This window comes from Urocampus carinirostris, chromosome 3 (genome assembly GCF_059441175.1).
Source record: "Urocampus carinirostris isolate Australia breed hairy pipefish chromosome 3, RoL_Ucar_1.0, whole genome shotgun sequence".
In the NCBI taxonomy this organism is placed as follows: domain Eukaryota; kingdom Metazoa; phylum Chordata; class Actinopteri; order Syngnathiformes; family Syngnathidae; genus Urocampus; species Urocampus carinirostris.
The window spans coordinates 63,057,981-63,072,269 of NC_142351.1; the positions used below are offsets into that span (position 1 = coordinate 63,057,981).

The 14,289-nt window shown below is 39.5% G+C and overlaps 1 protein-coding gene across 3 annotated transcripts in view; it reads right to left on the bottom strand.

The window, feature by feature from the left end:
- cacna2d3a (calcium voltage-gated channel auxiliary subunit alpha2delta 3a) overlaps positions 1–14,289 on the bottom strand; it is a 184,842-nt gene that overhangs the window by 60,223 nt on the left and 110,330 nt on the right. For 2 of the 3 annotated variants that reach the window (XM_088332903.1, XM_088332904.1), the window contains 8 exons: positions 13,254–13,328; positions 10,931–11,014; positions 10,796–10,867; positions 8,676–8,737; positions 8,534–8,601; positions 6,847–6,892; positions 2,222–2,319; positions 2,058–2,151 (listed from right to left, as the gene is read on the bottom strand). In XM_088332903.1, the coding sequence (XP_088189029.1) occupies positions 2,058–2,151; positions 2,222–2,319; positions 6,847–6,892; positions 8,534–8,601; positions 8,676–8,737; positions 10,796–10,867; positions 10,931–11,014; positions 13,254–13,328 (599 nt within the window). The remainder of the gene's footprint in view (positions 1–2,057; positions 2,152–2,221; positions 2,320–6,846; positions 6,893–8,533; positions 8,602–8,675; positions 8,738–10,795; positions 10,868–10,930; positions 11,015–13,253; positions 13,329–14,289) is intronic. The other variant, XM_088332905.1, reaches the window with a different exon arrangement.

Below are 14,289 nucleotides of genomic sequence, written 5' to 3' on the forward strand. Positions count from 1 at the left end.
CAGCCCAGAAACATGACCGATCGAGAGGAGATCTGTGTAGAGGAGTGGGCCAAGATCCCTCCTGCAGTGTGTGCAAACCTGGTGAAAAACTACAGAAAACAATTGACCACTTTAATAGCAAACAATGGCTACTGTATCAAATATTAACATTCATACTTATTTGCAGCTGTATCACACAAATAAATCGTTAAAAAAATCCTGTAAAGTGATTTCTGGATTTTCCTTTTTAGTTTATCTCTCTCACAGTGGAAAATTTCAGACCTCTCCATGATTTTTAAGTGGGAGAAATAGCAAAAAAGCGGGGGGGTTCAAGCTCGTGGGGGTGCTGGAGCCCATCCCAGCCATCTTTGGGCGGTGGGCAGGGGTCACCCTGAACTGGTTGCCAGCCAGTCGCAGGGCACAAAGTGCCGGTCAACTCACAATTTGGACTGACCAATTAACCTGACATGCATATATTTGGGAATGTGGGAGGAAACCAGAGTGCCTGGCGGAAACATGCAAACTGGTAGCTGGACTTGAACAATGAACCTCTGCACCCGGAGGGAGCATGCCACCCTTTACGTACCATGGTCTCAAAATTAGAGGTGCTGATCCTCATCCCGGCCGCTTCACACTCGGCTGCGAATCGCTCCAGCGAGAGATGAAGATCACGGCCTGAGGAAGCCAACAGCACCACGTCATCTGCAAAAAGAAGTGACGCAATGCTGAGGCCCCCAAACCGGACTCCATCCCCACCAAGGCTGCGCCTAGAAATTCTGTCCATAAAAGTTATGAACAGAATCGATAACAAAGGGCAGCCCTGGCGGAGTCCAACCCTCACCGGGAACGAATCCGACTTACTGCCGGCAATGCGAACCAGACTCTGGCACCGGGCATTGTGCATATTATGGAGAGGTAGAGAGGAGACACAATCATACTCCCGAAGCACCCCCCACCGGGCCTCCAGAGGAACACCGTCGAATGCCTTCTCCAAGTCCACAAAACACATGTAGACCGGACAGGCAAACTCCCATGCACTCTCAAAGACCCTGCAGAGTGTGTAGAGCTGGTCCAGTGTTCCACGGCCAGGACGAAAACCACACTGTTCCTCCTGAATCCGAGATTCGACCTCCTGGTTGACCCTCCTCTCCAGTACCCGTGAATAGACCTTACCAGGGAGGCTAAGAAGTGTGATTTCCCTGTAGTTGGTACACACTCTCCAATCCCCCTTCTTAAAGAGGGGGACCATTACCCCAGTCTACCAGTCCAGAGGCACTGTCCCTGATGTCCACGCGATGTTGCAGAGGCGTGTCAACCATGACACGCCCACAACATCTAGGGCCTTAATGAACTCCGGGCCAATCTCATCGACCCCTGGGGCCCTTCCGCAGAGGAGATTAACAATATAATGCATGGGAAACTTATTGATAAGTTTTACTATTTAGACAGTTTTTTTTTACCAATAAAAAAAAAACAGATATTCTAATAAACACTAAAAATGTGTATTTTTCTTTTTACAGAAATAAGCTAAAATTTAGATAAAAAATAAAAATTCATTCAAAAGACAATTGTCAATAATTTAAAAAAAGTAACAAAATAATAAATTAAGAAGAACAGTGGGCGGCATGGCGGCTAAGTGGTTAGCACGTCCGCAGCACAGTTCTGCAGTTATGGGATCGGATCTCCTGTGTGGAGTTTGCATGTTCTCCCCGTGCTTGCGTATGTTTCCTCCGGGCACTCCGGTTTCCTCCCACATTCCAAAAACAAGCATGACAGGTCGATCCAAATTGTCTCTAGGAGTGAATGAGCGAGTGTGTTTTCTGTCTCTGTGTGCCCTGCGACTGGCTGGCAACCAGTTCAGGGTGTTCTCTGCCGATTGCCCGTAAATAGGTGGGATGGGCTCCAAAGATTTTCAATTGGGTTCAGGTCTGGAGACTGGCTTGGCAATGCTAGAATTTTGAGGATAAACGGTGCAGATAATGGATGGATGAATATTAAAGCAAACATATACTGCAAGAGGGGCGATACACATATTTTGTTTGACTATTTTATTTGCAGTGCACATGTGTGTTTCATACTCAGACTTATTTAGCACCAAGCTGGTCCAATAGGCCTCCAACGGGGCAGTTACCACAGCATCAAAAAGCACCTCTTGAACCAACTCCTTATCACCTAGAATTAAGTCCTTTTTTACTAATAAATTAACACAAAACAATTGATTAAATGGATGAATTTGCCAAACATTGCAGTTGTGGTTCATGTCCGCGAAGGTAGCGCTTGACTGCCTCCATCTGGCTCAGGTAGCGGTGCTCTGGATGCTCATCTGTGTTGCAGTAGATCCTGGTTTAAGCCGGAGAAACATCTAAGAAGGTGTTTTCTGTACAACAAACACTAAAACACTGAATGACACACATGCCTTGGGAAGGAAAATTCAATCTCTCATTCCTATCAAGTGGCTTTACACATTTGAAGCTTGAATAATTCACAACTATTCTTACCACCAAACACAATTATACAGAGCACTAATGCACGCTAAACATAAACAGCAGTACATCCAGAAGCAGTTTACATTAAGGTTCATTGATCAAAACAATTCACAGCAGGTTCCGTTATAGAGCCCCCCCCCCCCCCCCCCCTCTCCCTGTGATTGGTCAATATGCATTTCTGTGTGAGACTTAAAATCGATTGAGTTTATAAAACGTTAAAGTTGTTTTGTGATTTATCATATCTTTTTAGGTTAGTAAATATTTTTTATGTTTCCAGTGATTTTCAGAGTGTGTTACAATTATCGTTTATAAAGAAAAAAAAACTGTTTAGTTCATTGTACTTGTACTTTGTAGTTTATTTGTTGCTTCACTGAAAAGGCAATTCGTATTTTGAATTGACATTTGTTGTTTCACTCAGGGATTCCACTTGCTTTACTTTGCTAAACATTGCTTAGTATAAAAGTTTTGAATTAGTCAAACATTCACTGGAAAGTGAAAATATAAATGCAATTATAATTTTGTAGAATGATACATTTTGCGCATAATGATACATTATTGTTGGTGATATACTGACAAAAGGACCCCCCACAATTTCCTTCTACCTTCTTTTTTTCTTATTATTGTTTTTTTTCCCTTTTTTAATTCTTGTTTCCCTTTTTCTTATATGCCTCTTGTTTCCTTTTTCCTACATTCACTTTTATTGGGTTGGCAGAGCGTATCCGTGGCTGGGCACTGCCCACCACTGCCCCCTGTCTTAACGCCCTTGATGGCAGAGGTTTTTTGATGGAGTACAAAATATTTAAATGTGTATACTACAGTGACATGGAGTGAGGTTGGTGGATGGTTAGGCACAGTCACATTTACGAATTGTCATAACTACATCTTATTCATCGTTTAATTGGCCAAGTAAGAAAGCAATATATAAACTGTAGTATTGCAGCATGAATAATCGAACTCTAACTGATTTTGCGATGGGTCTGTGTTTCCTTCAAGGATGTATAGTTTAGCACACCTATTTTTAGGCAGTTTTGTATGCTGTCATTCAAACAGTCAGGTGCACAAAACTAGCCAGCAAAACTAACGGCGCTGGCTAGCTTTGATCTGCTCGTTACATTGAAAAGACATACATCAGTTCAATTGGACTACGAGATAATCAGAAGAGCACAAAGAAATAGTGATCACCAGCAGGTGCTCCGTACATTGTTATCGGATTTGTGAATGACTGAGTAACGCCAGATCCATAACCAATGAAAGGGCTGACTTAGAGCTGCAATTTGTGGGAAACCGCTACATTTAGGACTCTTGTATTTTAATCTATGCATAGACTTTGAGGTTGCAGTTATTTGACGCGAGTGTGCAGCTAAATCGCTCCCTTACTCTGGTAGGAGAAGCCCTCCAATGTATTGTACTTTGTTAAATGCCAATAAGGACCATTTATTTAACTGCGATTCTGTATTCAGTTTTTATTTGTATATCTATAGTCGTTTATCTTGTTACAGTTGTATACTCTCATTCTTTAATGAAAGACAAAAAGACAGAACTAGCACAGAAAAAGCACTTTTCTTTTAAAATTAAAAATCGCATTGAAAATGCAATACCTGTCTGTCATATCACAATTGGTTTGTTGTTTTGTTATATTTGTCAAAATTGTAATCCCAGAAATGTTTTTTTCTCTTTGCTTTTCTTATCAATTATTAAAAGCATCAATAAATAGCTAATCCTCCAGTGTAAAAAAAAAAAAAAAGGGAGTGCAACGAGGAAAAAAAATACGGAAGGGTCTGGATTAGTAATACGATAAGTAATTCTAATGTTTGGGGATGAGGTTTGGGCCAAAACAGAATATTTAGTCTCACTATCGCCATCTACCATGAGGCAAGAGAATTGTGTGCCTCACTTTGCATCTGGAGATGCTCAGCACAGTAATATGTTACAGTGCATCCGTAAAGTATTCACAGCGCTTCACTTTTTCCACATTTTGTTATGTTACAGCCTCATTCCAAATTGTATTAATTTAATCTCTTATCTCAAAATTCTACACAAAATACTCCATTATGTCAATGTGAAAAAGGTTTTTTTTTTTACTTTTTTTGAATTTATTAAAGATAAAAAACTAAGAAACTACATTTACATATGTATTCACAGCCTTTGCTTTATACTTTGTTGATCCACCTTTGACAGCAAATACAGCCTCAAGTCTTTTTGAATATGATCCCACAAGTTTAGCACACCTATTTTTAGGCAGTTTTGCCTTTTCTTCTTTGCAATAAGTCTCAATCTCAATAAAGTTGGATGGGAGACGTTTGTGCACAGCTATTTTCAGATCTCTCCAGAGATGTTCGATCGGATTCAAGTCTGGACTCTGGCTGGGCCACTCCAGGACATTCACAGAGTGGTTCTGAAGCCAATCTTTTGAGATCTTGGCTGTGTGCTTTGGGTCGTTGTCCTGCTGAAAAATGAACCTTCGCCACCAGCCTGAGGTCAAGAACGCTCTGGAGCAGGTTTTCATCCAGGATATCTCTATATATTGCTGCATTCATTTTTCCTTCTATCCTGACTAGTCTGCCAGTTCCTGCTGCTGAAGAACATCCCCACAGCATGATGCTGCCACCACCATGCTTCACTGTAGGGATGGTATTGGCCTGGTGATGAGCGGTGCCTGGTTTCCTCCGAACATGGCGCCTGGCATTCACACCAAAGAGTTCAATATTTTTCTCATCAGACCAGATAATTTTGTTTCCCATGGTCTGAGAGTCATTCAGGTGCTTTTTGGCAAATTCCAGACGCGCTTCCATGTTCCTTTCACTAAGGAGTGTCTTTCGTCTGGCCACTCTACTATACAGGCCTGATTGGGGGATTGCTGCAGAGATGGTTGTCCTTCTGGAAGGCTCTCCTCTCTACACAGAGGAACGCTGGAGCTCTGACAGAGTGACCATCGGGTTCTTGGTCACCTCCCTGACTAAGGACCTTCTTCCCCGATCGCTCAGTTTAGAAGGCCGGCCAGCTCTAGGAAGAGTCCTGGTGGTTCCAAATGTCTTCCATTTACGAATAATGGAGGCCACTGTGCTCATTGGGACCTTCAAAGCAGCAGAAATTTGTCTGTATCCTTCCCCAGATTTGTGCCTCAAGACAATCCTGTCTCGCAGGTCTACAGACAGTTCTTTTGACTTCATGCTTGGTGTTTGTGCTCTGACATGCACACTCAACTGTGGGACCTCATATAGACAGGTGTGTGCCTTTCCAAATCATGTCCAATCAACTGAATTTACTGCAGGTGGACTCCAATTAAGCTGTAGAAAGATCTCAAGGATGATAAGTGGAAACAAGATGCACCTGAGCTCAATTTTGAGCTTCATGGCAAAGGCTGTGAATACTTATGTAAATGTGATTTCTTAGTTTTCTATTTTTAATAAATTAAAAAAAAGTAAAAAAAAAAACCGTTTTCACATTGTCATAATGGAGTATTTTGTGTAGAATTTTGAGATAAGAGATTAATTTAATACAATTTGGAATGAGGCTGTAACATAACAAAATGTGGAAAAAGTGAAGCGCTGTGAATACTTTCCGGATGCACTGTACATACTAATTGTATTAATAATGTTTTTAAAAAAAAGATTATTCAATTCTGAAAAGATAATTGGGAAACTTTGAAGTTAAATAAGAACTTTGACTCTGACTCAATATAACCGTCAAATATAATTTTAATTTTAGATTTCCATGTTGACAGGTAAGACACAGCCTTACCTGCCTCTCCTGACTGTACGTCACTGGCATATTATACTTTGTCTACACTATGTCTTGTACAGAAAAGTAGGTCTGGAGACTGGCTGGGCAATGCTAGAATTTTGAGGATAAATGGTGCAGATAATGGATGGATGAGTATTCTCATCTCATCTCATTAGCCGTACCGCTTATCCTCATTAGGGTCGCGGGGGGGCTGGAGCCCATCCCAGCCATCTTTGGGCAGTGGGCAGGGGACACCCTGAACTGGTTGCCAGCCAATCGCAGGGCACACAGGGACAGACAACTCATTCGCTCATTCACACCTAGGGACAATTTGGACCAGCCAATTCACCTGAAATGCATGTTTTTGGAATGTGGGAGGACACCGGAGTGCCCGGAGGAAACCCACGCAAGCACGGGGAGAACATACAAACTCCGCACAGAATGTCTGGAGCTGGATTTGAACCCACGACAGGTTCCCATGACATGAACTGTGCCGCACAAGCGCTAACCACTGCGCCGCCGTGCTGCCTTGGATGAGTATTATTTTGTTGCAATTAAAATACTTGAACTTGGTCAGCCAGCTGTAAATCTTGTTCAATGAGCTGTCAGTCTTAAGTAAATCTGCATTTGAGCACAAACACGTTTTCCATTCTCTTACCATTCGTCTGCAAGAGCAACATCCGGATGTTCTAGGTCGTGCAGACCTGTAAGGGATAAAAAGTCTTAAATGAAGCTAGAGACAGTGGGTATGTTTAAATGCAGGCAATAAACTATTTGGAAATAGAACATTTCAAGTATTCTGAATGTAAAGCTACAGTGCCGTGAAAAGTTCCTGATCTATCAGTAACAAAGGGTTCGTATCATTAAACCAATTTTAAAATCACACAGAGACGACCCAAGTACATATAAAGTGTTGTTCTACATTTGTTAAGGCACAAAAAAGCAAAACCTATATGGACTATCTCAAAAAGTCATTTCCCCCTGAACCTAACAGCAAGATAGGCTCCCTTTGGCAGTGATAACAGAAATTAAACGTTTCCCAGTCTTAGCAGTGAGTCTTTTACAACGCTGTGGATGATAATTTTGACCCACTCTTCTTTACGAAATAGTTTCAAATCTGCCAAATTGAACGGTTATCTGTCCATTGAAGGTCACACCTTAGCATCTCAATTTGATTTAAATCCGGACTTTGACCTAACCACTCCAAAACCCTTATTTAGATTTTTTTAGCCATTCAGAGGTGGACTTGCTGGTGTTTTTTGTATTGTCCTGCTGCATGAGCCACAAGCGCTTGTGTTTGAGGGCACAAAGTGATGGCCGGACGTTCTCCTTTAGGATCTTCTGGTGAACACCAGAATTCGTTATTCAAAGCAGCCCCAGACCATCAGACTGCCACCACTATGCTTTACTGTTGGTATCATGTAATTTTTGACAAATGCTGTGGCATTTTTACACCTGATGTAACAGGTTTCTATCACTACTACTACTCCTACTGCTGCTGCTGCTGCTGCTGCTACTACTACTACTACTACTACTACTACTACTACTACTACTACTACTACTACTACTACTACTACTACTACTACTAATAATAATAATAATAATAATAATAATAATAATAATAATAATAATAACAATAATAACAATAATAATCTCTCATCTCATCTCATTAGCTGCACCGCTTATCCTCAGTATGGTAATAATAATACACATTTTTAAAACGAGAACAAAAACAGCAGTTGGTTGCAAAAATGTTTTACTAAATTAAAAATCGATACTGGATTTTTTTTATCCCCACACGATAAAAAATGATGAAAAAAAATATGATCTTTTTTTGCAGTGCACTCTTGAAATAAAATAGGATATATATTTCCCTTCTTTATAATCAGATAATTAGTATCTTAAAATAAAAACAACTCTGCTGCCACCTACTGATAATGATAAATGTTACAGTAAAAATACTTAACAATGGGCCCCCGGCTTACTGGTTCAAAAACAATGCTTTATTGAATGTGAAATGTCAAATGCGGAAACGACGTCTATTTGCCCTTGTAATACTCACAAACACCACGTATAGGAACATGTTTTTTTTCTCACTACTCGTGTAAACAATTCATTTGGGGTTGCTCCAGAAATCTAATACTTTTTTTGTTTCCAATTGCCCGTATGTAAACGTAGCAACTCATTTTTTTGCACGATAAAAATAAAGATGACAGGAAAGACTTTCTTATCCTAGTCATTTTTACGTAAATTAATAAATCACTTGCACGCGAAAAAAATAATTAAAAAAAATAAATATAAAAAAAATAATTTACATTTAAAAAAACATTGTTGCATTTGCATACCTTCTTCCACTGTAACATTCCCTCTAAAGAAGAACTTGCCGTGTCCTCTTGAAAGAGCAACACCAAGACTAAAACAAAAAAGTAAATCAAAATCTAAATAATTCTTTGATATTTATTGTTCAAAAATATCCATGTTACCCACCTGAAAGGAGTCCCTTGGATATCTGTGTAGTAGTAATCATTATGCAACACCAGAACGCGCCTCTGCAACAAAAAATATATATGCTAGAGCATGGCGCTATCTAGCGGTCATAAGAATATTTGCTTATGTTGTTGCACTGAGATTCCCCCAATATATTGTAATTTGACAGTGAATGTTGTGAGCCTGCACCAAATTTGGAGGTACACATTTGCATATTTAATGCATATTAATCAGCTGAGAGTGTAGCGTCCTCTAAAAAGCTTTAAAAAATATGAAAAAGATTGGCCAGGCTTTTGCCTCTCTCCTATTCAGCAACATGTGCATGTCTGAGATAAGCGGTTCACAGACACACTGGCGCGTGCACAACAAACAGAATTCCCAGTTGATTTTCTACATCGTTGTATAACCTCTTGGCAAAGAGTTCCTTCTCTGCTGACTGCTACTTTTCAAATACAGCGTACCCCCGCCTTACAACATGAAATGAGATGTTTTCAGCTCTTTGTTAGGGGGGATTTCCCCACCATATGTCATCAACAACAAATTATGTTGCTAAGTAGCGTATCCAAGATAAATCTTTGCTATTGGTCAACGTCATATTAATTGCTGGGATGCTAATGGTTTGCGTCAGAGTATCATGAAAATGCCAATATGCTATGGACTGAACTCCCTCCCATAATGCCCTTGTCTCTTTTATTTCAGAATCTCATGTGCTTTGTTAAGACTTTGTCAGCTAGTGCGATACAATACATTTTTATACTTTATTTATGAGCTACAAGTTCCAAGACCTGTAGTGATGTTAAAGCTCAAATAAAAAAAAATGATTATCATGTAAATACGCTTACAATGATCAATAAATATGAAGGTACACAAATTGTAACCCTCGCCAAGGAGTACGGCCATAGCAGTTGAGAATCACGACCATTTTGAAAATCAAGGAAGTAATTAAGGGCAGCACGGCGGCGCAGTGGTTAGCGCGTGTGCTAGAATGAACCTTACTGTGTGGATTTTGCATGTTCTCCCCGTGCATGTTTGGGTTTCCTCTGGGCACTCCGGTTTCCTCCCACGTTCCAAAAATATGCATGTCAGGTTAATTGGCCAGTCCAAATTGCCCCTAGGTGTGAATGAGCGAGTCAGGTGTCTGTCTCTGTGTGTCCTGCGACGGGCTGGCAATCAATTCAGGGTGCCCCCTGTCCACTGCCCGAAGATAGCTGGGATGGGCTCCAGCACCCCTGCGTCCCTACTGAGGATAAGCGATGGAGATAATGGATGGATGGATGGAAGTGATTAAATTAGCAAAAAGGTGCTGTTTTCTCACCTCTCTGCATCCACCCACTAACTCCACTGTACCAGCTCAAGTCACTTTATACCAAAGGTAAATCAAATTTCATATTTACCTAAATGTAAATTTATTTATAGGCTTAACACACACAATAAGTACTTACCATATGCGTTGCCCTTATAGCAATTGTTTGCCTTTTACAAATAATTTCATGTGTTTAAAATATTGCACAAAGCTAATGATGGTTGCAAATTCATTAAGTGTTTTGCATGAATACATTGTGTTTATTATAGCTGTGAGTTATTACAATATAGCAAAATAATACTACTTCTTAGGTCCCGTGTCATCAGAAGACTCATGCTATGAATAACGTGACGGTTGGATGCGCAAACCGTCTCTATCCACATTATTAGATTATTATGGCAATCCCTTAAGTGTTCATTTGATGTCTAAACAACTATATTGCGTATTTGTTCAGAGAGATGTCAAGTTTACGCACTTTCATTTTCACTTATGTTGTTGTAATTGTCCCCCTCCGGAGAAGGAAATTAAACAACATGGCCGCCGTGGTCACAGACCTTGTTGCTGGTTTACCTCTATGTCTTATTGATGATGCTACACCACATACTATTTTGTTATTTTAAAATCTATATCTGGGGTATCAAGGGCTTGGAACACATTAGCTAATAACCAAAGCTCTCTATCCCCAGCCATACATCAATCTCACTTTGTGATCCCCGCTTCTAGACAGGTAAATGCTGTATTCTGGGGATTTATTTAACATCCAGGCCATCCCCTCTAGCCCCCCTCCTCCCAAAGAAATATGAGGTAATTGTCTCACCCCTTTGTCAATGCTCTTCCTGACTTCCATGGAGAAGGTCCCCGTCTTCCGGTTGACCATAGCGTTCCGAAGCTAAAAGAACAAAAACCTTGCTGTGAGTCTGATGGGGTTTCTAAGGGTACCGACCGGTCTCACTGTGTCGTCCTTGTCCTCCCATTCCACCTCCGACAGATCCACACTGCTGTAGTTGGGCTTTCTTCGCTTTTTGCCGTCGCCGTACTGCACAAATGCACACAGGAGTTGTGACATTCCCATTGAATGTCAGACTTTGAATAAGTGATAATGGCTAAATATGATGTCACAGTTATCCCAAAAAAAAAAGACCCGATAATTATTCACTTGACACCACGTTAAAATATTCATTCAGTGGACGCTACTTTTTGGAAAGATTCGATGTATTTATGTGGTTTGAACAAATTTATTGACACTAATCTCAACAGCAATCAAGCACATTCACAATATTATTTTTCAATATGACGTTTAACAGCAAACACAATGTTCCTCATTATAGTAGATTTTGATTTCTATAGAAGCACAATGGTTGTTTTTCACCTCCACCTTTTCCTAATGTAAGTGAGGCACTGGAGAGCTTAACTATAATCAATTGCATGACTCAAGATTTTACAATTCAATTTTAGAATTATTTTTTGGTGTGACTTTGTGCTTTTATGCTGATTTCCTTTTCTATGGAGGTAGTAGAAACACTTGGTTGTGTCTCCTCTCTTGCATGTTGTCATATGGTCAAGGCACCGGAGATCTTTACTTTTTGGAAAGATTTTAAGCATTTATGATATTTATTTGAATATATTTTAATTTTCTATATAAGTGTAAGCACAACTCAGTCTTGTCTCCTCTCTCCCGCTTGGTAACATTTGCGAGGCACCAGAAGGCATTACTTGTTCGAAAAATTCTTAGCATTTATGTTTCTGACTAGAATATATTTGTAATTTCTATAGAAGTCGTAGCATAACTCTTTTTCTACCTCTTTTTAATATTTGTGAGGCACCCGAGATCTTTACTTGTTCAAAAGATTTGAAGCGTTTGTGTTCCTTATGATAATCTATTTGGATTTTCGACAGATGTATTGGTAGCAAAACTATTTTGTGTGTCCTCTCTACCTTTTCATAATTAGTGCGAGGCTCAGGAGAGCTCGGCCATAATCAGTAGCATGGTTTTGGCTGTTGTGATAGGACGGGCTTCAGAACTTGAGCAAGTACATTAAGGCATATTTTGGTTTTCTAATAGTTTTTCTATATGTATAAGAAACCTCTACAGACTAATGTCGGTATATTTATTTCTATTTATCATATTTACTAATATGTACGGCTTAGATAATGCCACTTTCTAAGATTGAGTTATATATTTTTCTTAGTCAACATGACTTGACATAAAAATAATTGTTTTGGGGAAGCACGGCAGCGCAGTGGTTAACGCGGGTGTAGCACAGTTTAAACCTTTCCGTGTGGAGTTTGCGTGTTCCTCCCGTGCTTGCCTGGATTTACTCCGGGCACTCTGGTTTTCTCCCACATTCCAAAAACATGCATGCCAGGTTGATTGACCGGTCCAAATGGTCCCTAGGAGTGAATGAGCCAGTGAGTTGTCTGTCTCTGTGTGCCCTGCGACTGAATGTCGACCAGTTCAGGGTGTCCCCCTGCCCACTGCCCGAAGATTTCTGGGATGGGCTTCAGCACCCCCCCAACCCTAATTAGGATAAGCAGTGCAGATAATGGGTGGATGGATGGATGAAAGTTTTTTCAACATTACTCTACAAAAAAATATTTGCGGAAAGTTTGATTATCATTTGTTCTTGCATTTTACTAAAATAATATTATAATATTATGGTAGAAAATTGTCTTATTAATTTGTTCTTATTTTGATTGAAAGTGAAAAATATTATAGCTCCTAAAACGTACAGTTAAGATGGGATGCTACTTGATAAGAATGAGTGATATATTTTTCTTAGCCAAGGCATGTGTGCCACTCTGAATTGGAGGACTTGTATAATGTTTAAAAGTGGCATATTTCCATGTAATGAACACAAACCTTATTATATGCGTTTTCTGCAATATCAATATGTCAGTGTTATGGTACTCGAAACAATATCTTGTCACTGTAGTTATTACTGACAAAGTAAGTTTTGATTGATTGCTTAATAAAGTCAAGCTCCCGTTATTGGAGACATGTTTACCACAGCTGTGTAACGTTATTGGAATTGTAAACAAAAGTAAAGAGACACAAAAAAATTATTTGATTTTGTGTGTATTTCCACTTTTTATTTCTTTTAAATATGGCATGCTCTCCTGGTGCTATGTATCGGTTATTGGTCTCGGTTATTGGTGGATTGTATCCGTTATTTGTAGGGAAGGCAGTTACCGCGCAGTCCTAAAAGTCAAATATGGTTATGGCAAGTAAAATAAAAAAATATATAATAATAATATTTTCCATAACTGGTACTCACAAGTGGCCGCAGATCAGGGTGGGTGAGAATGTATCCATTGTTTGTTATAGCAAAAGCGTAGCCGTGAATGCCCAACTAGGAAAAAAGATACACACTATTGAGAGCAGTATATATAAATGTAAAACATTATAATTGCAAATATAAATTTCAAATATTTGACACTACCGTCTTATGCATTGAAGCTTCATTTTACTTACCTAAAAAATGCCTACCGCTTTACAAAGAAAGCTAAGGTTTTTTACATAGGTAACTAAACAAAAAAAATCTGGGGAATGGTATTTTACGCACTCTTATCTAAAAAAAAGACATTGTTGTGCGTGAATAGAGGTTTGCCATTCTCGGTTTTAAAAAAGCACAAGTTACTGGTATCTATTATAACTTTTTAGGAGTTGAGTAGTGTTTTGGTATTCATGTCAATTCACGTATGTACACTCTACAATGCCATTAAAGATGTTTCTTGCATGGGTGCAGCGGCTGACGGCTCCTCAGCTTCTTTTCTATTTATTACAGTTATTTTGTCTATTATCTATTCTATTCTTGACAAATGATTGGCCACAAACCCTAAAGCCACCAAGAAGTAAAAGGATAAACTCGGGACTGAATCTGGATTACTACTTTTTGGGCGATTTTTATGCCACTGTTTCCGTAGGGTGATATTATTTATAAGTATAATATCAGTTTTCATTGTGAAGCAGATGACCCTCAATTGAATCTTCCAATGGAGGAAAATGTTCCACCAAGTTGTGGAAATTTGGAGGCCTGCCTCTCGAAGATAAAGAGATGGATGCCACTTAACTTCTTGCGCTTCAATCTTTAAAAAAATATATGTTAATTATTGGTCCTTCTCAAGGCCGTGAGTTGTTCTCAAACACTGCTCCGAACCTTGGCAAATGTAATATCACCCAGAGTGACTCACATTTGACCCGAATCTGTCGTTTCAGTTACACGTTAAGAATATTACTAGAAAAGTTTTCTTTAATCTTTGCAACGTTGCAAAAACTCACCCTATGCTCTCCCAGTTTGATGCCAAGATTAT